The 23,837-nt window shown below is 35.1% G+C and overlaps 1 protein-coding gene across 2 annotated transcripts in view; it reads right to left on the bottom strand.

Moving 5' to 3' along the window:
• NAA35 (N-alpha-acetyltransferase 35, NatC auxiliary subunit) overlaps window positions 1-23,837 on the bottom strand; it is a 94,640-nt gene that overhangs the window by 60,376 nt on the left and 10,427 nt on the right. For both annotated transcript variants that reach the window (XM_045562708.1, XM_045562709.1), the window contains exons 3-6: window positions 21,836-21,869; window positions 17,456-17,570; window positions 16,402-16,476; window positions 13,732-13,899 (exon numbers count right to left, since the gene is read on the bottom strand). In XM_045562708.1, the coding sequence (XP_045418664.1) occupies window positions 13,732-13,899; window positions 16,402-16,476; window positions 17,456-17,570; window positions 21,836-21,869 (392 nt within the window). The remainder of the gene's footprint in view (window positions 1-13,731; window positions 13,900-16,401; window positions 16,477-17,455; window positions 17,571-21,835; window positions 21,870-23,837) is intronic.

Here is a 23,837-nt window from a genome sequence, read left to right as displayed (position 1 = left end):
TCTGTCCTTATCTTTCATGCTTGACATTGTGAAACAGTACAAGGCAAAGTAATTTTGTAGTACATCCCTCAATATGGGCTTGCTTGATGTTTCTTCAAGATTAAATTCAAGTTATACCATATTTGGTAGGAATACCACAGGAGTGATGTTCTGTCCTCCTTATTCTATAGGGATGCACATGATATCAATTTCTGCCATTACTGATAATTCTGGCCATTTGGCTAAGTTGGTGTCTGCCAAGTTTCTCTACCATAAAGTTATCATTTTTCCTTTTGTAATTAATAAATATCTTGTAGGAAGGTACTTGGAGACTAAGTACATATCCTGTGTCTCACTGTACTTTTGTTCTGTAGTTTTAGCATCCTTTGATGATTCTTGCCAGAAATAATTATTCAAAAACTATACTTTTCACACGATGGTATGTCCCCCCCCACCTCCGCCGCCAAAAAAAAAGCAAGAGAAATCTACCTACATGTGCTGGTATGTACAAAAAGCCTATTCTCTATTATTCAGAGTAAAAAAGCAAGTTGCAAACAGTTTACATAATTCCATCATGTTAAACAAAATGCAATGTATACACATTACAGAAAATATCTGGAAACACACCAAATGGATAGCGATGTTTACTCTTTATCAGGAGAACCAGGAACCTCTACCGTTTCATTTATTTTTGTGTAAGTTAAAAATATGTTCAGCTACAAAAATCCAACTACAGTAACTTAATTGATGCCGACTTTTATCGTGCAAATGAAAAGAATGTAAGAAGCAATCTTCCTTTCAGCTCCACCACCCTGAGCTATTAAATTCTTTCACAAAATGAAGCAGTACTTTCAGACATCACATGTTCAAGGAAAATGGCAAGAAAGAGGGTGGACTAAATCATTATCATTTAACTTGGCACACTATTAAGAGTAAAATGGGATGCTATTAACAATCACACAAGGACAAAAGGTGCCAAGTAGGACTTATCCGTGGAAACCAAACGTGTAGCTCCAGCTGTAACAGAAGAACATGCTAAGGGTGGGCAGAAAAGAAAACTGAAGTCTGTCCGGACAAGTCAGAGAATGGGATCCTGGATTAAAAATAAACAGGACTGGCCAGGCGTGGTGGCTCACGCCTGTAATCCTAGCACTCTGGGAGGCCGAGGCGGGCGGATTGTTTGAGCTCAGGAGTTCAAGACCAGCCTGAGCAAGAGCGAGACCCCGTCTCTACTAAAAATAGAAATTATATGGACAGCTAAAATTATATATAGAAAAAATTAGCCGGGCATGGTGGCACATGCCTGTAGTCCCAGCTACTCGGGAGGCTGAGGCAGAAGGATCGCTTGAGTCCAGGAGTTTGAGGTTGCTGTGAGCTAGGATGATGCCATGGCACTCACTCTAGCCCGGGCAACAGAGTGAGACTCTGTCTCAAAAAAATAATAAAATAAACAGGACTTTGCCCTGAAAGGATACAGGGAAGAGAAAAGGAATAAAAGCCAAAGGGAATAACCTCAGAGAAAGCATTGGATAATGAAAAAGAGTAACATATTTAGGAACAGCTAAACTATAAAATACGAAATGGAGAAGAAAGATAAGCAATAAAGTTGGGGCCAGATCATGAACAGAATTACTCCTAAGGGTTTTGAATTTTATCATGTAGACAGTAGAAATGTTGGACTTCTGGATTAATGTCGTGTTTCCATAATACCCTGTGAAATCATGTATCTAAATCATTGCTATCTAAAATCATAGCCAAAGAATTAAAATTTAAATCCCAGCTGGGCACAGTGGCTCACGCCTATAATCCTAGCACTTTGGGAAGCCAATGCAGGAGGATCACTTGAAGCCAGGAGTTCAAGACCAGCCTGAGCAACACAGCAAGACCTTGTCTCTATAAAAAATAGAAAAATTAGCAGAGTACAGTGGCACATGCCCGTAGTCCCAGCTACTCGGGAGGCTGAGGTGGGAGGATCATTTGAGCCCAGGAGTTCAAGGCTGTAATGAGCTATGACCGTACCACTGCACTCTAACCTGGATGACAGACCAAGACCCTGTCTCAAAAAAAAAAAAAAAAAAAATTAAATCTCCTAAGGACAAAGACAATAAACAAGACATATAAAGCAATTTTTGGAAGATACAAGATAACTGACTTAGAATGAAATAAACTAAACAGATACCAATGAAAACCAAGGGCAAAGAAAACACTCAGGAATTAAGAGATGTCAGATACATTTTAAGGTTAAGGTGTGGGGCTATAAGCAGCTGGACATATAAGCAAGGAGCTCTCAGGACTCCCTCCCATCCTCATCCTGCACAGCAAAGTCATATGCCTGCCATTTTATTTCCAGCACCTGCTAAATGCCTGGCACATGCTAAGTAAATGAATAAATAAGATAGTATAGATCAGGGATGGGCAAACTTTTTCTTAAAAGGCCAGATAATATATATTTCTTGCTTTACAGGCCAAGTGGCAAAATGGAGGCTACTGTAGGTATTTACATAATCGTTTAAATGTAGCCATTTAAAAATGCAAAAACCATTTTTAGCTCAAGAGCCATAAAAAACATAGGTACCAGGGTGTATTGGCCTGTAGGCTGTAGTTTGCTAATCTTTGGTTCACAGGACTTCATGAGAGTTTAGACATTGGGTATGAAAGGAAGAGAAGGGTCAAGGATGACTCTAATGTTTTTGGTCTGTACCAATTAGAAAAATGAAGGAGTCTTATCTGCTGAGATTGACAAGATTACAGAAGGAAGAAGTTGGAGGCAAGGGAAAAATCAGTAGCTCAGTTTTAGGAATGTTAAGTTTAAGATAGACATCCAAGTGGAGAAGCAGAATAGGTGGTGGCATATATGAGTATGAGGTTCAGGGAACAAAGTCTAGGTTGATGATGTAACTTTGGGCTTTATTAGAAGACACAAAATTTAAGAATAGGAAACTACATGAAATCATCAAGAAAGTGAGTATAGATAAAGAAGAGGTGTAAACAGAGAAGGGGTGTAAAACTGAGCCTGAGCCACATCAATTTTTAGAACTGGTTTGTGCAATATGGCAGCTGTGGTTGCCACATAACAACCACTGAGCACTTGAAATGTGGCTACTTCAAACTGAGATGTGCTATATGTGTAAAGTACACACCAGGTTTAGAATACTTACTACAAAAGAAGAATGCAAAATATCTCATTAATATCTTTAAATCAACTTTTATAGACAATATTAAATATTGACTAATATTTTAAATTCAAATATTTTAGATATATTGAGCTAAATAAGATATGTTATTAAAACTGATTTCACCCATGACCACTAGAATATTAAATTAAACTATATATGTGGCTTACATTATATTTCTATTGTATAGTGCTGGGTTAGAGAATGAGATGACAGACAAGAACTACCAGTGAGGTAGGAAACCAGGGAAGAAAGACATCTTAAAGTCAAGCAAAGAATTTGTTTTGAGGATGGAGTGATAACTATGTTAGAATCTGCTGATAATTCAAGTTTAAGACCAAACCTTAACCACAGGGCTTAGCAACACTGACATCTTTGATGACCATGACATTGCAGTTATGGTGAAAGAAGGGTTCAAAGCTTAATTGGAGCACATTCAATAGAGAAAAAGAGGAGAGAAACAGAGACAGTGGGTATGAACACCTCTTTTAAGGATCTGGCTGAAAAGAAGATTGAGATATGGGCAGAAGATGAAGGACAATATTATGCCAAGAAATGGTTAACAAGCGAAAAATAAAGTATGTTTGTATACTGATGTGAATGATTAGTAAGGGGGGTAAATACATTATGCAAAGATGGAGGGGAGAATTGCTATAGCAATGTCTTTGAATATAAGACAGGGCATGGGATCAATGCACAAGCAGAAGGAATCACCCTTAGACAGGAGTATAGAAAGTTCATCTATGTAACAGAAACACAAGAGAACACAGGACAGGTATGCTGATAGGTGAGAAGATTGCTTCTATTTAGGCAGTATAATAGGAAGGTAGGTCATGTGCTTAAAGGGAGGAGAGTGGAAGTGTTGGAAATCTTAAGAGAGTGGGAGTAAAAAAACTAGGGAAATGTAATGACTGCCAAGTAGCACTCAATGCCCACTTGAAGTCAGTGGTCATAAATTGGAAGTAGAACCAACCAGCGTGAATGTTTATTTCTCCAGTCACAGGGAGAAGTGTAGGTTTAAGGGCAGAGTAGGCAAAGGGTTGGATTTAACTAGGATTGAGGTACAATAAGGGAAAAGAGGAAGGGAGTTGACAGTATATCCAAGGGGGTGGTTATAATAAAGGAAAATGGTACTTATATTTGAAGGAGGAGGACAAGAGGGTAGCAATAATAGAGAAAAGATGATATGATGAATGAGTTGAAGTTCAGGAGAGAATGGAAGAACTGCAGGAGCCAGAGCACAAGCAACCTATAAACAGAGGTGGTGGTCTGAGAAAGGGATGCTTCAAACTGAGATCATTAAAGGGTTGCAATGATCAAATCTAAGATATAGTCATTAAAAAGAGAAATCATAAAAGCTTCCAAAAGGAAAAAAATGGGTCACATATAAAGGATCAGATAAAAACACTAGAATTATGAGACAGGAGAGGAATGTCATCAAAATTCTGAGGGAAATTATTTTCCAACCTAGAATTCTACTACAATCAAAATATCAACTGTGTGTGAAGGTAGGGAAGACATTTTTTTTTAACACAAAAGATGTCAAAAAAACTTCCCTCCCTACCTCCCAGAAGAACTGGAGATGCTCCACCAAACGAAGTAATAAATTAAAAACAGTAAAAGGTATGCAATCCAGGTAACAAGGGATCTAACAAAAAAGAGGAGAAAATGGAACCCCCAGAAGAATGAAGAGAAAGCCAGAATGACAGCTTGTGTAGTGGGCCTAGCAAGCAATCAATGTAGCCTGACGACACAAAACAAAGATTTCAAGAGTAGCGTTTTCAAAAAAATATATACAACTGGTAAATTACCTGATGTGTTTCACAATAATGGAAGGGGAAGAATTAGGAAGTACACAGAAAGCTAAGCAAATCAGAAAGAAGAGACAATTATCACCTCAAAGAAAAACAAAATTTTGTATGTGAAAGAAAATATAAGCATACACTACTTTCGCTCATCTGTCAATATCTAGACGATCACAATGTCAGTACTGAATGATTTAAGCAAAAACTGAATTACTATTAGATTATTATATATGAAATGTCTGATTTCCTTAAGTACTAAGTTTTACAGTTAAGATCTCCAACATTTCACTTTGACACTTTTTTTTGTGTGTGTGAAGGTACATCCTCATTCTTTCAAACGTATGTTTTGGCTTGTGATTATCTGTCAAATTTTTTTTTTAAAGCAATTTTTGTGAAACCATGGATAAGTAAAAAAATTCATGTTATGTTTGAACATGAGTTCCATTGTGGAACCACTATATCACAGACAGCTTGAAGTATCAACAAAGTGTTCGGGAGGGTTGTGGCTAATGAACACACAGCACTTCAATTGTTTGAGAAGTTCCATTCTGGTGATTTTAATCTTGAAAATGAGCCATGAGGGTGACCTGAGACCAAGGTGGATGATGATGACCTGAAAGCTGTAGTGGAAGCGAATCCATCTCAACCTACATATCAATTAGCAGCAAGGTTTGAAGTTACTATTCCAACAGTATTGGACCATTGGAAACAAAGCAGCAAGGTAAAGAAGCTGGATAGATGGGTAACACGTGAATTAAACGAGTATCAGAAAATAAACTGTCTCGAAACTTGCCTTTCTTTGCTGTCACAACATAAAGACAAACCATTTCTACACTGTATTGCTGCGTATGATGAAAAATGGACTCTTTATGACAATCGCAGGTGTTCAGTACAATGGTTGGATAAAAGATAAAGTGCCAAAACACAGTCCAAAACAAATATTCATCAAAAAAAGCTAATGGTTTCTGTTTGGTGGTAAAGCACTGGTATTATACCCTACAGCTTCATAAAACCTGGTCAACAGATTACAGCAAATGTCTACTGCAACCAATTGGATGAAATGATGAGGATGCTTGCAATTAAGCAGCTGAGACTGGTCAACAGAGACAGGCCAATCTTCTTGCAAGACCACGTATCATAAAAAACAATGCTGTTCAAGCTACAGAAGCTGGAATTGGAAACTCTCTGTCATCCACCGTATTCACCACACTTTGCACCAACTGACTACCACTTCTTCCAGGCTTCAGACCACTTCTTGCAAGTAAAAATATCCAATTCTCAACAATCTGTGGAAAATGCCTTTTGCAATTTCATCGCCACTCGCTCTCCAGGCTTCTTTGCTGCTGGCAAAGGCAAGCTACCGTTAAGATGACAAAATTGTGTCAATAGTTTAGGCACATACTTTTATTAATTGCACTTCTTCTTGTCTGAGAAACAATAAACTTTCGATTTGAAATCGGACACTTCATCTTTAATGACCTAATATTTGCGGCAAGGGAAGGGGCAGTGTATGAATGTTAAATCCTGAAATATCATAGCTAAAACTATTAAATCCTTAAATTCAGAAGTTAGAATATAAATTTATTATCCAGAAATATGGAAATAAAGAGTAAGGAAAAAACTAAGAGACCTGATTATTATTATGGAATGGTAAGGAAGAGTAGAGAACTATTTTTCCTTGTAAGTCTTATGGGCTAATTTGACTTTTTAAACAACATACAAGTATTATTACCTTTATTAAAATGTACATACGTGCACATCCCAGTGAAAATTTTCAAAGAGCAAAACTAAATATGACCAGGATACCTATTTTCAGGAAGGTAACTGGTGGTCACGTGGAGAATAGACTACAGGGAAAAAACTGGCCCGAAGAGAAGAGGCCTAAACCTAAAGTTGACAAACGCATGCACTAAAGCAGGAAAAATGGGAAAAAAGAAAAAACAGTGCCCAGATTCAAGATACTTGGCAAGCCAAAATGAAATAATCTGTATATAGGGGATTAAGAGGAAAGAAGTAATCAAAGATAACAAGATACCATTTGGCAAGACACAGAATGCAAGAGGAAAAGTGGTTTGACAGGAGAACTGTGGTAATATTAAGAAAGAAATGTTTTCAAGTGGCTGAAAATGTCTCCAGATCAGAAGACAAAACAGATAACAGAAGATACCAGCAACTAGAAACTTCAGAAGCATCAATTTTAAACAAATAAATGATTTGTTCATTACAAAACATTTTTATTTATTCCTTGCCAGGTCTCTTAAGGACTTTTACTAGGCGATTCAATATTTTTTTCTAATTTAAAAACAAGACAAACTTTTCTAGAAAATCTGAAAAGTTTGGCAAAACAGAAAAAATAGAATCTTTCCCACCCAGAAGTTAACTATTGGTTATATTTCTTTCTAACTTTATTTTTACATAGTTGGGTACACTCTATGTTTTTTTAACTTTTTAAAGTATGCATTTTCCCATGTTATTAAACACTCTTTCATCACACTAATGGCTACACATCCAATATGTGTAATAAATTATATATAATAAATTATCCATGATTTCAACCATAACCCCAATGGTAGCGTTTTGGTTAATGTCAATTGTTCACTATTAAAAACTCTGGTTAACATACTGGGCTATAAAGTGTCCACATTTCTAATTATTTCTTTAAGGATGAGTTCTAGAGGTGAAATTAGTTTAAATAGCATCAACATGTTTAAGACTTTTTTATACATTTCTGTGAAGAATGTCATTGGTAGTTTGATGGGGACTGCATTGAATCTGTAGATCACTTTGGGTAATATGGATATTTTAACAATACTAATTCTTCCAATCCACAACCGTGGAATCTTTCTGTTTTTCTGTGTCCTCTTCAATTTCTTTCATCAATGTTTTATAGTTTTTTATTATAGAGATTTTTCACTTCTTTAGTTAAGTTTATTCCTAGGTATTTTACTTTATTTGTAGCTATTGTACATGGGATTATTTTCTTGGTTTCTTTTTCAGATTGTTTACTGTTTGCATACAGAAATGCTACTGTTTTGGTATGTTGATTTTATGTCCTGCAACTTCACTGAATTTATCAGTTCTAACAGTTTTTTGTGGAGTCTTTAGGTTTCTCTAGATGTAAGATCATATCATCCACAAACAAGGATAATTTGACCTCTTCCTTTCTAATTTGGATGCCCTTTATTTCTCTTGTCTGATGGCTCTAGCTAGAATTTCCAGCAGTATGTTGAGTAACAGTGGTAAAAGGCATCCTTGTCTTGTTCCAGATCTTAAAGGAAAGGCTTTCAGTTTTTCCCTATTCAGTATACTAGCTGTGGGTATGCCATACATGGCTTTTATCATGTTGAGGTTAGCTCCTTCTATATCCATTTCTTGAGAGTTTTTATCATGAAGGGATGTTGAATTCTATCAAATTCTTTTTCAGCATCAGTTGAAATGATCATATGGTTTTCATCCTTCATTCTGTTGATATGATGTATCACACTGACTGATTAGCATAGGTCGAACCATCCTTGCATCCCTGGGATGAACACACTTGATCACGATGGATAATTTTTTTAATGTACTGTTGAATTCAGTTTCCTAGTATTTTCTGGTAATTTCTACATCTATGATCATCAGAGATATTGGCCTATAGTTTTCTTTTTTTGTCTTTGGTTTTGGTATCAGGGAGATACAGGCCTCACAGAATGAGTTTGAGTGTTTTGCCCAATTTTTTAAAATGTTTAAGTAGGATTGGTATTAGTTCTTCTTTGAATGGTTAGAATTCGGCAGGGGACTTTTTAACATTACTGCTTCTATCTCATTACTTGCTATTGGTTTACTCAGGTTTTGGATTTCTTCCTGGTTCAGTCTTGGTAGGTTGCATGTATCTAGGAATTTATCCATATCTTCTATGTTTTCTAATTTATTGACACATAGTTGCTAATAGCCTCTAATGATCCTGTGGATTTCTGCAGTATCAGCAGTAATGTCTTCTTTTTCATCTCTGGTTTTATTTATTTAGGTCTTCTATCTTTTTTAGGTCTTCTCATTTTAGGTCTATCTTATTTAGGTCTTCTATCTTTAGTCTGGCTAAAGGTGTGTCACTTTTATCTTTTCAAAAACCCAACTTTTTGTTTCACTGATCTTTTGTATTTTTTTGTTTGTTTCAATTTCATTTATTTCTGCTCTGATCTTTATTATTTCTTTTCTACTAATTTTGAGTTTGGTTTGCTTTTATTTTTCTAGTTATCTGAGATGCATTATTTATTTGAAGCTTCTCTACTTTTTTGATGTAGGCACTTACTACTATAAACTTTCCTCTTATTACTACTTTTGCTATATCCCACAGGTTTTGCTATGTTGCGTTTTCATTTTCATTTGTTTCAAGAAGTTTTTCAATTTCCTTCTTAATCTTTTCATTGACTCCTCAGTCATTCAGGAGCACACTGTTTAATTTCCTTGTGTTTGTATATTTTCCAATGTTCCTCTTGTTATTTTTATGCATCATGATCACATTCAAATAAAGCATAGCACTAAGGCCCAAATGAATAAATGGAAAGTAAAATAAATTGCTTATTCAGGAGGGAAACTTATCAATCGGCCATAACATTTTTTAAATTTAGCTTCAGTATAATCAGGAAATACAAATTATGATAATAAGTAGCTTGATTTTCATCTGTAAAATTTTAAAAAATAAGAATATTCCATGTTGGCAATGATACAATAATTTGATACCTTAATTTTTACTAGTGAGAATGCATAAGCATAGCTGTTTTAGCAAACAATTTAGCAGTATATGTATATATGCACTCAATATAGGAGCACCCAGATATATTAAGCAAATATTATCAGAGCTAAAGGGAAAAATAGACCCCAATACGATAATCACTGGAGAGCTCAGCACTCCACTTCCAGCATTAGACAGATCACCCAGACAGAAAATTGACAAAGAAACACTGGACTTAATTTACACTACAGACTAAATGGACCTAATAGGTATTTATAGAACCTTTCATTCAACAACTACAGAATACATGTTCTCCTCAGCTCATGGATCATACTAAAGGATAGACCATATGTCAGACCACAAAACATGTCTTAAAAAATTCAAAAAAACTGACATCATACCAAGTATTTTCTCCAACCACAATGGAATCAATAACACTACCCAAACCCTCAGTACCTGTTATTCTCTTGCATATAAAGTTTTAACTACCTATCTCCCTTTTGAAGAAAACACAAACGGTAGCAAGCTACACACATCTGACTTCTCTCACTTTGGAGATCTAACATTACCTACACACATAAATCTACTTCGTTTTAAAAGGCAAGAAAATACTTCATACACAAATGACCATCTTTTAACTAGTCTCTTACTGATCGATACTGAGGTAGTTACAAGACTTTAACTTACAGTTACTACAACTAATGTCCATGTACATAGGTCTTTGTGTAAAAGCACAAATATATTTGTGAAATAAAGTGCTAGAAGTGAAACTGCTAAGTCAAGACATGTGCATATTATAATTTTTTTTTTTTTTTTGGACACAGAGTCTCACTTTGTTGTCCTGGGTAGAATGAGTGCCATGAGTGAAACTGCTAAGTCAAGACATGTGCATATTATAATTTTTTTTTTTTTTTTTTTTGGACACAGAGTCTCACTTTGTTGTCCTGGGTAGAATGAGTGCCATGGCATCAGCCTAGCTCACAGCAACCTCAAACTCCTGGGCTCAAGCAATCCTCCTGCCTCAGCCTCCCGAGTAGCTGGGACTACAAGCGTGAGCCACCACGCCTGGCTAATTTTTTTGTTTCTATTTTTAGTTGACTGGCTAATTTTTTTTTTCCTATTTTTAGCAGAGTCAGGGTCTTGCTCTTGCTCAGGCTGATCTTGAACTCCTGACAAGTGGTCCTCCCGCCTCGGCTTCCCAGAATGCTAGGATTACAGGCGTGAGCCATCACGCCCAGCCGCATATTATAATAAATATCACCATATTGCTCTTTTTTAAAATTGTAGGAGAGCTTACACTCCCATCAAAGTATGAGTCTTGCTCAGTAGAATGCTAAAGTGTTGACTGATAAATGTGGAAGGAATATTAGAATAAGAAATCCTCATTTTGCAACCATCACAGTAAAGAGTAGTCTGGACAAGCATCATCAATGGATACTAAATTTATGGGGAGAGACTTTAGTGTGCAGGATGTTTTTATGATCTTAAAGTGTACCCCAAGATTGCTTAAATACAAGGGAAGAAAACAGTAACCATACAATAATCAGACAACTGATTACTATAATGCAGTAATGGAGTGATCAAAATGTCACCATTGAGGGGCAGATGGACAGTGCATGCCTCCAGATGTGACACCCTGAGAAGCACATAGTATCACTTATGTCATATACCAGCCAGGATTGCATCATATAAATCTAATCATGAAGAAAACGCAAACTCCCAAATAAGGAACAGATTATTAAAAAATGGAAAGGAGAAAGCTGTGTTCTCAACAATATCAATGTCACTAAAGATAAAGAAAAGCTGAAGATCTGTTGTAGATTAAAGAATACTATACATAGATATACAACTAAATGCAGGACATGATTCTAGGTTGAATCCTACATGTAAGGGGAAAGATGCTATGAACGATTGGGCCAACTGAAAGAAATGGAATGTCAACAGTGATTACAGATTTATTGAGGTTAATGATTGTGGTTGTGGTTGTGTAGGAAGAGTACCCTTTTTCTTAACAGAGGCACACTGAGGTATTAGGGGGAAGAAGGTCATAATGTATGCAACTTCCCAGTGGTTAAGGGAAAAAAAACACATGCATGCACGCGCGCGCGCACACACACACACACACACACGTGCATGCGCATGAGACAGAGCAAGTAAAAAACCAAATAGGGCAATATGTTAACAGCAGCTGCATCTCCATAAGAAATATACAGTGTTCTCTGTGCTGTTACTGTAATTGCTCTGTTTAGTTGAAATTATTTCCCAATAAAATTTTTTTAAAAAGATTAAGGGAAACAATGACTGCTCATATCATTCATATATACACACATACACAAAGCATGTGAGTACTTGTTTTCCCATCCTTATCAATCTGATGTATTATAAAAAATTCCTAATCTTTGCCAACAATGGGTAAAAAAAAATAGTATCTCATAGTTTTAATTTGCATTTCTCTTAAGTGAAGTTAAATGTCTTTTCTTATGTCTAAAGGCCATTTTATTTTCCATAAACTATCTTCTGTTTTTTAGTAACTTTCTTATACATAAAATATTTCCTCTATCTGGAATTTATTTTGAAGTGAAATAAGAAAGTAATTTTCAAGTATGCTAATCAATTGTTCCAGCACTATTTGTTAAAAGAATCCTTTCTCTGCTCCACTGATTCTGATGTCCCTTTAGGTGTATTTTCAGAATATAAGTATTTAAAATAATCTGTAGTTCTTTACTTATTCATTAACTCAAACTAATCTTTTTATAAAATTCTATCCCGTGGAAAAGAGTTTTCATAACGACACCCATATCAATTGGTTATTTGGTAGCTAAATACCCAATGAGTATTTAAAAAGTAGATGATATTCCATAAACAATTCAGAAGGCATACATTCAAATGTGGACAACCATGTTGACTATACCTTTAATTATTCTCACATATACAATATAAATTTAGAAAATATCTACATACTATCCAATGAATCAGTACTGGAACCTAAGATATTTATTTTGGATCAGTAACAGCATTAAAAGAAAACTTACCAGTTTCAACATATGGAAGAATTTAACAAAAATATTAGTTATCAATAATTTCAAATGCTATTATGTCTTCCCTTACAATTATCAGCATCTGAAACCTTATTCTTTATGATAAGGGGAAAAAAATCTTTCTATGTCTAAAACTTATACCACTTCCTCAGGTGACATACTGAAACTGGAGGAACTGTTTTAGTTTTTGTTGTTGTTCATTGTTTTTTTTAAAATAGATTTAAGGGGTACAAGTTGAATTCTGTTACATGTATAACATGTGAACATGTAACATGTGCTATATATACATGAATAACAATGAAGTCTGGGCTTTTAGTGTGTCCATCACCCAAACAGTATACACTGTACCCAACAGGTAATTTTTCATCCCTCATCCTCTTCTACCCTCCCCTCTTTTCAGTCTCTATTGTCCATTACACCACTCTGTGTCCTTCCATAGCCACAGCTTAGCCCCTACTTATAAGTAAGAATATGCAGCATTTATTTTTCTGTTCCTGAGTTACTTCACTTAGGATAATGGAAACTGGAGAAAAATGTTATATTCCTAAATATTCTTCATCTCTTTCTTTTCCTTAGCTCCCTCTTATTCAAAGACTGAAAGTACAGCCTTTTTATCTTATAATTTATAAGAGACTTGAGGGCAAGAGCTATCTCTTCTATTTTCTCTGTGAAACCCCACAATACCCAAAACAGTACTCTGTACATAATGGATACTCAATAAATGTTGGTACTAACAGAAAGAATATACACTAAAATCAAATCCCTTCTCAGACAAAACTGGATTACTTTAGCCAATATATTTGTAAACAGCAATAGCATCACTTTTAAAAACTGTTTTTGCAACCTTAAACACTTTAAGCAGCAGAAATAAAAATAAGAAAATATAGAAGAGAAAAAAAATAAAATAAAAACTGTTTTTAACTATACATGTAGACAAAAATATGTACCATAAAATCATTTAAATACATCAGAGTGAATAAGGTGGTCACTGAACTTCAGGAATACTTAAAATCACAAAATCTTACCTCTTCAAAAACAGCAGCTTTATTTACTTTTTCCCTTGCAATGTCACAGATTTTCAAGATTCCCAGGGCAAAAGCTTTCATGGCAGGATCTTCTATAAAATCTGGATTATGAATGTAAAGGCACGTAAATACTGTCTGTGCCAAGGAATGGCCTTCTAACCAAGTTATCTATTAAGAAATAAAAGAATGTACATATTTAAGGTAATACACAGAGTCTGCAAAGTCTAAATTGATCTGAGAGTCACATATCCAAATAAGCATAAGACTAATCACAAGATTTAAAAGATGATTAAAGGGAAGGTCAGAAACGACAAGTTAGAATTCACTTCCATTGACTAAAGTTTTTTAAGAATCACATACTATAAATGATACATTATCTACAGGAAGCTTTCTCATATATTAAGCAGTTTGTAATATATTTGGAGACTAATGAAGTTAGAGAACCTCCTTACACAGGCAACCAAAAGCAATCAATTCCACAGTATAGTTAATAAAAGTCCATAAACTAGGAAATACACAACTTTAGATCCAGGTTCTTAGCCACTTGTTCAATTCTTCTTTTTTATCCTCACCACCACACAGCCAACAGCATTAAATTTCACCCAGACTACTGCAAGAAACTACACAATAATTGCCCTACATCCTGTCTCTAATTTAATACCCCCAATCAGAGAGATCTTTCTAAAACACGATAATCATTAAATGCTATTTTACTGAGTAGCTACCATACGCTTGGCACCATGTTCTAGAGGATGGGAATACCAATAGCCAATAGCCAAAATGGAGTAATTACCATGTCCTAAGTTTTACACTAGGTATTTTTACATCTTGTCTTATTTTTTCCTAAGTTTGAGAAGGGTGGTATTTTTCTCCTTTTACATGTAAAGAAACAGTACGAGTTATTTAATTATTTATTTGCCCAAGTTGATACAGTTGTAATTTATACTAAAGCCCAAGATTTCTGCAATGAAACAAGATACATGCTACAGTATTAAAAAATGAGAAATGGGTATGAAAAATATAATTAAGGTGTGTTTTTGGTATAACTAGTATGCAGGAGAGGCCGGGCGCGGTGGCTCACGCCTGTAATCCTAGCACTCTGGGAGGCCGAGGCGGGTGGATCGCTCGAGGTCAGGAGTTCAAGACCAGCCTGAGCAAGAGTGAGACCCCGTCTCTACTAAAAATAGAAAGAAATTATCTGGCCAACTAAAATATATATAGAAAAAATTAGCCGGGCATGGTGGCGCATGCCTGTAGTCCCAGCTACTCGGGAGGCTGAGGCAGTAGGATTGCTTGAGCCCAGGAGTTTGAGGTTGCTGTGAGCTAGGCTGACGCCACGGCACTCACTCTATCCAGGGCAACAAAGTGACACTCTGTCTCAAAAAAAAAAACAAAAAACTAGTATGCAGGAGAAAGACCTTCCTCACTAAAAACCAACTGCCTATTAAAGCCTAAACTCTTAGATACAATCCCAAGAGTCTCATAGAATAGTTTCTCAATTTTGGCAAAAACCCTCCCTCTGTTTACCCTCCCTTCCTTCTCTATTACTCTCCACTATTCTCACACTCCTCCCGCTTGGGTCCCTGCCAAACGTCAGCCATAAGCAGCTGTTCCTGATTCCTCAAACTGAACATTTTCACATTGCCATGCCTATACCTTCTTTGCCTGCAATATTGTCAACCTTCCTGTCATGTTCTTCAGTACCTCATATCAGTATCACCTCCCTTCGTTATCCTTTCTTATCTTCCCAGACATAATTAACTCCTATTACCACAGAACCACTATTAATGCATTTATATACTATCAGAATTGTTTCTTTACATGCCTGTGCCCAGCAATCCTCCAATTTCCTTCCCTACCCAACTAGGACTGTAAATGGTTAAAAGGTAGTAAAGATAGCTTTCAGGGAAAGAGACAACTTCGGAGGACGAAGGATCAAAGATTTGGATTCTGGCAAGGCCCCTTCCTAGCAATGTAACCCTAGGTAGATAATATAAATTAACTAATAGAGGTGATAAGACCTAAATGAAAATTATACAAGTAAAACACCTAATAAAACTACTCTACACATACTGACAAGCAATAAATAAATGCTGAATGAACAAATGAATAAATTTTATATATAACTAAAAATGATGATTCAATGTTAATTTAAAACAAAAGGAATAAGAAAGTAGAGAGAGAAAAAAAGCAGTATAAATGAGAATTTTTCCACAATTAAACAACACTGCATCTAGGGAAGACATAAAACCAGCAAATACAAATCACTAAAACATTTTCTTCACAAAAGATGGTGAGTTTACTCCAATTTATCCTAGATTAGAAAAAAATATCTCCAAAGATCCCTTTGTTTCAATTCCATGCTTATTTACGGAAACTTCCAATTACAGATTTATTTCCTAGGTAACTTGAGAACAAAAAGGGTATTATGAATAATGGTTATAATATTATCTTCATTGAAAAGAAGAAAATGAGAACCTAAGATTATGTAAATGAGAAGATGAAATCCTGTTTCCTGTGGCATAACCTGGTCTGCTAATCTTATCTGCTTAATCTTACTAGGCTCAGCATTATGTGTTCATACTCAACATTGGGTATATGCTTTTAAATTCCAAGATTTAGGAAAGTAATAGTTTTTAAATTAACCAATAGTCTTATTTTCATTCTTACCAAACAGCAAAAACATGTATCCATTATCCCTATCAGTTCAGGCAAGGTGAGGTCTTTAATTTTAATCGTGCCATCCTAAAAAAGGGGGGAAATATGACATATAAGCAGAAATCCTTAAAAATTTATGTTTACTATGCATAGTAGCATTTTTGTTTTCAAATATTAATATTTAAAAATAGTGATTCTAAGAAAAAGCGATCTCATCACCTGATAAAACTAAGATACCAAACTAACTCTGTATCCTTAAAGCCATTATATCTTTTTTAAAAATTTTATTTTTAACTGACAAATTATAATTATAAAAAAATATACCTTAAACAGGTCTTCAATAAGAAAAATCAAAGCCTCTCTAAATTGAAATAATAAAGATCTTTATAATGAAAAGTCAAACCAACAAGTATTTTAAAAAGCACAATTCAAAGCAGTTTTAAGTAGCAATTAATATGAATCATTTTAATGACCCAAAACTACTTATAAAGACAAAAAACCAAACATTTTAAAAAACACTTCCCTTAAGTTGGTTAACTATACTACTTGTAAATTCTGTTTACACTATTTGCTTAGCAAATACTTCTTCAAAAAATATGCAACATTAAGCTCTATGGCAACTACAAAGTAATTTCTAAATCAACACTCATCGAGTACATTTTAAATTCACTACTACAAGCCTTTTACTTAACATATCCAGCCATGTAATACAATTCTTGTTATATTAACAATGGCTGGATACTTTCCGGACAGCCCTTGTATTAGTACACAAAATTTAATCCCTACGCCAATTATCCTGGTATTTGAATATACAATCAAATGCTTTCAAAAATTAATTTAAAAAATGCACAAACTTAGAGCAAGTTTTTAATGAAGACCTCACACAATTTCCGGATTTCAACAGATAGAGATATGTAACTAAAGGTTATAACCAATTCTTGTCTGTTTACTTGAGATCCTTTTAAGGAAATACAATTTAATATACTGTTTGACTTCATTATTAAGCACAGCATTTTAACATATAAAATAACAAAAAATAAAACACAAAAAGTAGAATGGTGACTACCTTGATAGCTTGTTCAAAATTGAGAACTTTTCGATTAACTTGGTTTCCAATCATGCCAGCATCCATCTTGGGATCCATCATTTCAATAGCAGACATTGCTTCAAAAAGACCAAATCTGCAAATAAAATAATTAACCCCCAAAATTGTTTCTGAACCAGTAAGTCTACTTTCCACAATGGCACAAAAATGATGACAGTACTTTTAATAACTACAGTATTCTATGTATTTAGTCTTCCCAACTTGCTAACACTATTTCAATTCATCATCCATAAACATAAAAATTCTTTCATGTGTTTGCTACTCAAGTTATTTTACATGCACTATAATGAAGAAGTAAAAGATGTTTTTCATGCTTCCTTCAAAAAGGTTGTACATTAGAAACTTTTGGAAAAAAGAGATTAACTGATTTATAATAGATTTCATTTTGCCTTCCCTAAATAATTTTCTCTAACATTCAGAAAATCATATTTGGAATAATCATTATCAAATGTAAGTTTTACATTTTTTCATTTTCTTTATATCTTAAAAGTACAATAATGTGCCACATTACATTCTACAAAACCCAAAGTTTTGGCAATCACAAAACAAAAAACGATCTTGAAATCCTGATAGCCTGTTACTTGTGGATAATTCATCATAAAAGCAGAGAGTTGTGATGCACTGTGACCTGACTGCTAAATATATCATTAACTGAGACATTGCTCAAGAAATGGGAGAGGAAAAGGAAAGCCTAAAGTTTGATTAGGCATGAAGCTACCAAGAAAATAAAGACACCTACCTCATTACACTAAATCATTTCTCTCACATAAAAAGCAACAATGAGACATCAAAAAGAGCTTTAACAAGACAGACGCTCTTTCCCTGCAATCCCTCTAATTTCCTAATGCTTCAATTTAAGATATTCTGATGTGATTATAGGACGATATTATTAAAGACAACTCTCACAAACCCAAATGGTATTCCTCAAAGAGACTGCTAAGACAAAAGAGATAATACTAAAGAACAGAACAGAATTTTGTCAGTAAAAACAACAGGGATTCACTAAATATTAAATGATACCATAAAGCTATAATAATTAAAAGCATTCTAAATAGATCAATGGAAAAGAATATAAACAGTTCACATCCAGATTTCTGTCAGAACTATGTATGATAATGGTAGAATTTCAAATCAGTGGAAAAACAGTGTATTAGTCAATAAATACTGTCGAGATAAACAACTAACCACCTGGAAACAGTTAAATTTTTGATTTACACAATATGAAAAAATAAACTCCAGGCAGATTTAAGTTCTAAAGCTAGAACAAGTAAACAAACACCAAACTACTCTTGTATAATTTACAAAGCTATAAAGGAAAAAGCTGGTAACTGCAACTGTGGAAATATTTTAAATTTATATACAATAGTAAACTACAGTCAGTTAATATCCAGAATATATAACTAACTCATACAAATAAATATGGCAAAAATTCCAAAGAAAAACAGACAAAGGACATGAATGGACAATTCACAGAAGAGAAAATACAAACCACTAATAAAAAGGTGAAAAGCTGCTCAAATCAAGATATATTCAGGTAACGTAAAACAAGATGAGGCTTTTTTTGGCCGTGAGATAGCGAATTTTTTTTTTAAAAAATCTAATCTACTCTCATACACTGTTGGTAGAAGTATAAATTGACAGACTTTTTCAAAGAAAATTTGGCTGAACCCATTAAAATTAAAACACTCAAACCCTTTGAGCCAGTCATTCGATGCCTAGGTTTCTATCCTGTAAAATTGTTTGCACACGAATAGGAGGCTTGTATAAATTATCAATGTCTCCAATTTTCCCATGTTATCAAGAAATGTTGCAAACTAAATGTCCATCAATAGGGACACAACAGAATAAATTATGACATATTTTAAAAAAAAATACAACAGTTAAAGTGAACAAGGTAGAGCTATTATATACTAACACAATAAATCTTCAAGATACAATAAATAGGAATGGAATTTACAGAATACTGTATATTCCTATTTATGATTAATCATTTTTATGATGTTTATTCATGTATGCGATTATAATTTTTAAAAGATCTAGAAGTACATGCAACAATCTGATAACTCATAACAGTGATTATTTCTGGGCAAACAGAGATCATGCAGGAGATGGTGTTAGGGGAAGTTTTTGCCTCTTCTCCAATGTCTGAATTTTTTAAAAACAAAGTATCCATTTATTACTTACAAAAACCACTAAAAAAATTTTTTATGGCACAATTAATATTCTAGACCATTAGGTATTTGCCTAATTAGTAAAACTGCTACAGAAACTATAATAGCATTAAGTTAGCTATTTCATCCATTCAACAAATACTGAGCACATACTATGTTCTAGGCACTTGAGATACACCAGTGAGCAAAACAAATTTGCCCGCCTCAAGGAGCTTACATCCCAGTGGGAGGAAAGAAACAATAAAGGTAAGTAAATTATATAGTACATTAGAAGACTGCATATGCTAGGGAGAAAAAATAACAGGCTAAAGGAAATATGGATTGGAAGGATACAACTTGATGGTCAGATAGGATGCTGGCAATCATGTTCTCTGGGCTCAGAGCCTAAAACCTTGGGGAAATGAAGGGGCTAGGTCCCTCTAGTTGTCCTCTCTAAAGCCTTGTTCCACAGCCAGAAGCCACGTTCTTTCCTGCATTAATCTATGGGTTGGTTTCATTATGTCCTTCCTACAACTGCCTGCATCATCAAAATGATGATCCACAGTGATTCTCAACGTGGATCAGCAGCATCAATCCCACCTGGGAATTTGTTAGAAATTCAAATTCTGTGGTCCCATACTAGACCTACTAAATAAAGAACTATAAGGGTGGGGCCCAGCAATCCAAGTTTTAAAAAACCCTCCAGATGATTCTGGTGCACACTAAAATTTGAAAAGAACTGAATTTCAGGTTCTACCTTCTCCTTCTCCCTAACCAAAATATCCAATCTTGTCCACTCACTAATTCAAAATTTCATATTCTTAACCTTGAAAATTGAGCCTGGTCGTAGTAGTATAGAAACTGGGGCTACCTATGGGACTATAATCAGGCATTTCCCTTTATTTTGCTTTTCCAGGGTGCTATGGTTTGGATATAGTCTGTCTCCACCAAAATTCATGTTGAAACTTGATCCCCAATGTGGCATTTTTGGGAGGTGGGGTCTAGTGTTGGGAGGTAGAGCCCAGTGAGAGGTGTTTGGGTCATGGGGGCAGATCCCTCATGAATAGATTAATACCCTCATGAACAGATTAGTGCTTCAGTTGTTACTTTCCCAGGAATGCATTACATACAGTTGACCCTTGAAAAACTGTTTCAATTACATGGGTCCATTCATATGTGCATTTTCTTGCACCTCTGCCACCCATGAGACAGCAAGACCAACCCCCTCCTCTTCCTTCTCCTGAGCCTATTCAATGCAAAAATGAGGACCTTTATAATGATCCACTTCCACTTAATGAACAGTAAATATATTACCTCTTATGATTTTCTTAACATTTTTTTCTCTAGCTTATTTATCATAAGGATACAGTATATAATGCACGTAACATACAAAATTTGGGTTAATCGGCTGTTCATATGAGTAAGTCTTCTGGTCAACATTAGGCTACCAGTAGTTAACTTTTTGAGACATAAGAAGTTACATGTGGATTTCTGACTATGCACAAGGAGAGGCTGTTAGGGCCCCTAACCCTTGTGGTGTTCAAGGGTCAACTGTAGTTCCCGAGAGCAGGCTGCTGAGAAGAGTCTGACTTCCTCAGTTTCTCTCTCTTGCCTTCTCCCTTCTCCATGTGATCTCTTTGCACATGCTACCCCCCCCTTCCCTTTCCACTTTTCAATGTGAGTTAAAGCAGCCTGAGGCTCTCACCAGAGACAGCCACCCTATCTTGAAACTTCCAGCCACCAGAATCGTGAGCCAAATAATACTCTTTTCTTCCTAAACTACACAGTCTCAGGTATTCTGTTATAGCAAAACTAAACAGAGTAAGGCACAGAGATTTTCATTTACTTTTACCCAAGCACTCAGTCACCTGATCTCTGGTCATCAACTAACCTACCTCATATGACCTACAACTGATACCTTTTCTTCAAGAAATTCCACATTCAGTATGTATACACCTTCAAAGAAAGGACCATAAGCCACAGTTTCCCTAGCTACAGCCATTTCTTATCACAAGTAGGGTCAGCTGCCCCAAATAGCTCAACAGAGGTAAAAAATATATTTATAATTGGTTTTACTTTTACAGGTATGAAGTGTAAATTTTACTCAGACTTCATTCAAGGAATACTACTCCACATGAGGAAAAAACAGATTGAAACATTACACTATTTCAAGGAATACATAAGTACTTACAGCTTATCATGAAGCAGTTCTCCCAACTTTAATTCTAAAAGAAACAAAGAGAAAAATCCTTTGAATAATGCTGCATTTATGCCTAACTTTTAATTCTTAAGAAAAAAAGACATCAGCACCTGAAAAAATGTTTTTGCATTACTTTAAAATTCATTTTCTAAGAAATGGTTATTTCTATTTCTATTTGATTACTAATATAATGCTTTCTACACAGTAATACTAAGAATAAATCAAGTAGTTTAGGGAAAAAAAAAGAAACTTTTGAGAATTAACAGGTGACCCATCACAGACAATATTCCAATCAGAATTACCAACCTCATTTTTTTAAAAATCACTAGTATATTTCCCCAAGTAAACTTTTCTATAGAACCCATGGCTACTTCGCAAGTTGATTAGATTATGATACCAGCAACAGTGTCAAAACCATTTTTTAAAATTCCATTTTATTTAAATCATGTAGAAAACACTTGAGTAAACAGCTAAGCAAAACAGTGCTCATTCCCTGTAAGCAACAGTCCTCAACCTTGGCTGCATATTAGAATGAAATGGGGAACTTTCTAAATCCCCATGTCCAAGCAGCACCCCAAAATAACGAAATCTAGGAGTGGGACATATGTGGTGGTTTTAAAGCACTCCGGATGATTTTAATGTGCAGGTCAGCTGGGAACCACTACTATAACATGGTGAGCAGATTAAATACTGATGGTCAAATCCTGTGGAAAGTGTAAAGAAGCGATTTTCAGAACTTTACTCAATCCTAGGCTGATCGTAAGTTAAATAACACTAATTTTTAACAGTTCCAGGTACCAAAATAGATAATGAGAATCATATATCAAAATATGACAATAAGGCATTAACAGAACATACACGAATAACCCAGTGATTCTCAAAGAGTGGTCTGGGAACACAGGAGTTTGTGATGTTAAAATTACTTTTGTAATAATACTAAAATCTTCCCTGTCTTTTTCACTGTGTTGAAATTTGCACCAATGACGCAAAAACAGTGGAGGGGAAGGGGAAAAATACAAGTAACAGTGGGTAAAATTACTATAAATTTAGCACAAATTAAGACGGTGGCCCCAAGTTAAACTAATAAGTGTACGCTCCACTTCCAAGCACTTGCAGTTTAAAAAGACAAACTTTTTTTCAATCTCACTTAAGAATGTCCCTGAGATCACTATTCATTAAGGAAATGTAAATTAAAACCATACTGGTACCACCTCACACCCATTAGGATGGCTACTACAAAAAATAAATAAATAAGTGTTACGCGGATGTGGAGAAATTAGAACCCCTGTACACTGTTGGTGGGACTGTACAGCCCCTGTGGAACACAGTATGGCAGTTCCTCAAAAAATTACAAATAGAATTACCATATGATCCAGCCAATTCAAATTCTGAGCATATACCCAGAAGAACTGAAAGCAGGGTTTCAAAGAGATATTTGTACACCCATGTTGACGGCAGCCTTATCCACAATAGCTAAAACATGGAAGCAATGCAAGTGACCATTTATGGAAACGATAAACAAAATGTGGTATACACATAAATGGAATACTATTCAGTCTCAAAAAGGGAGGAAATTCTGACATACATTATAACATGTATGAAGCTTGAAGACATTTATGCTAAGTGAAAAGAGCAGTCACAAAAGACAAATACTGTATGATTGCACTTAATAAGGTACTTAAGGTAATCAAGAATCATAGAGACAGATTGCAGAATAGTGGCTACCAAGGAATGCGGAGAGGGAAATATGAGGAGTTACTGTTTAAGGGACATAGAGTTTCAGTTTCAAAGATGAGGCCAGGCAAGGTGGCTCACGCCTGTAATCCTAGCACTCTGGGAGGCCGAGGCAGGCGGATTGTTTGAGCTTAGGAGTTCGAGACCAGCCTGAGCAAGAGCGAGAACCCATCTCTACTAAAAATAGAAAGGGTATATGAACAGCTAAAAATATATATAGAAAAAATTAGCTGGGCATGGTGGCGCATGCCTCTAGTCC

This window comes from Lemur catta, chromosome 10 (genome assembly GCF_020740605.2).
Source record: "Lemur catta isolate mLemCat1 chromosome 10, mLemCat1.pri, whole genome shotgun sequence".
NCBI classification, from domain to species: Eukaryota; Metazoa; Chordata; class Mammalia; order Primates; family Lemuridae; genus Lemur; species Lemur catta.
Note: the sequence above shows the minus strand (reverse complement) of the source record. Positions and strands in the feature narration are given on the sequence as shown.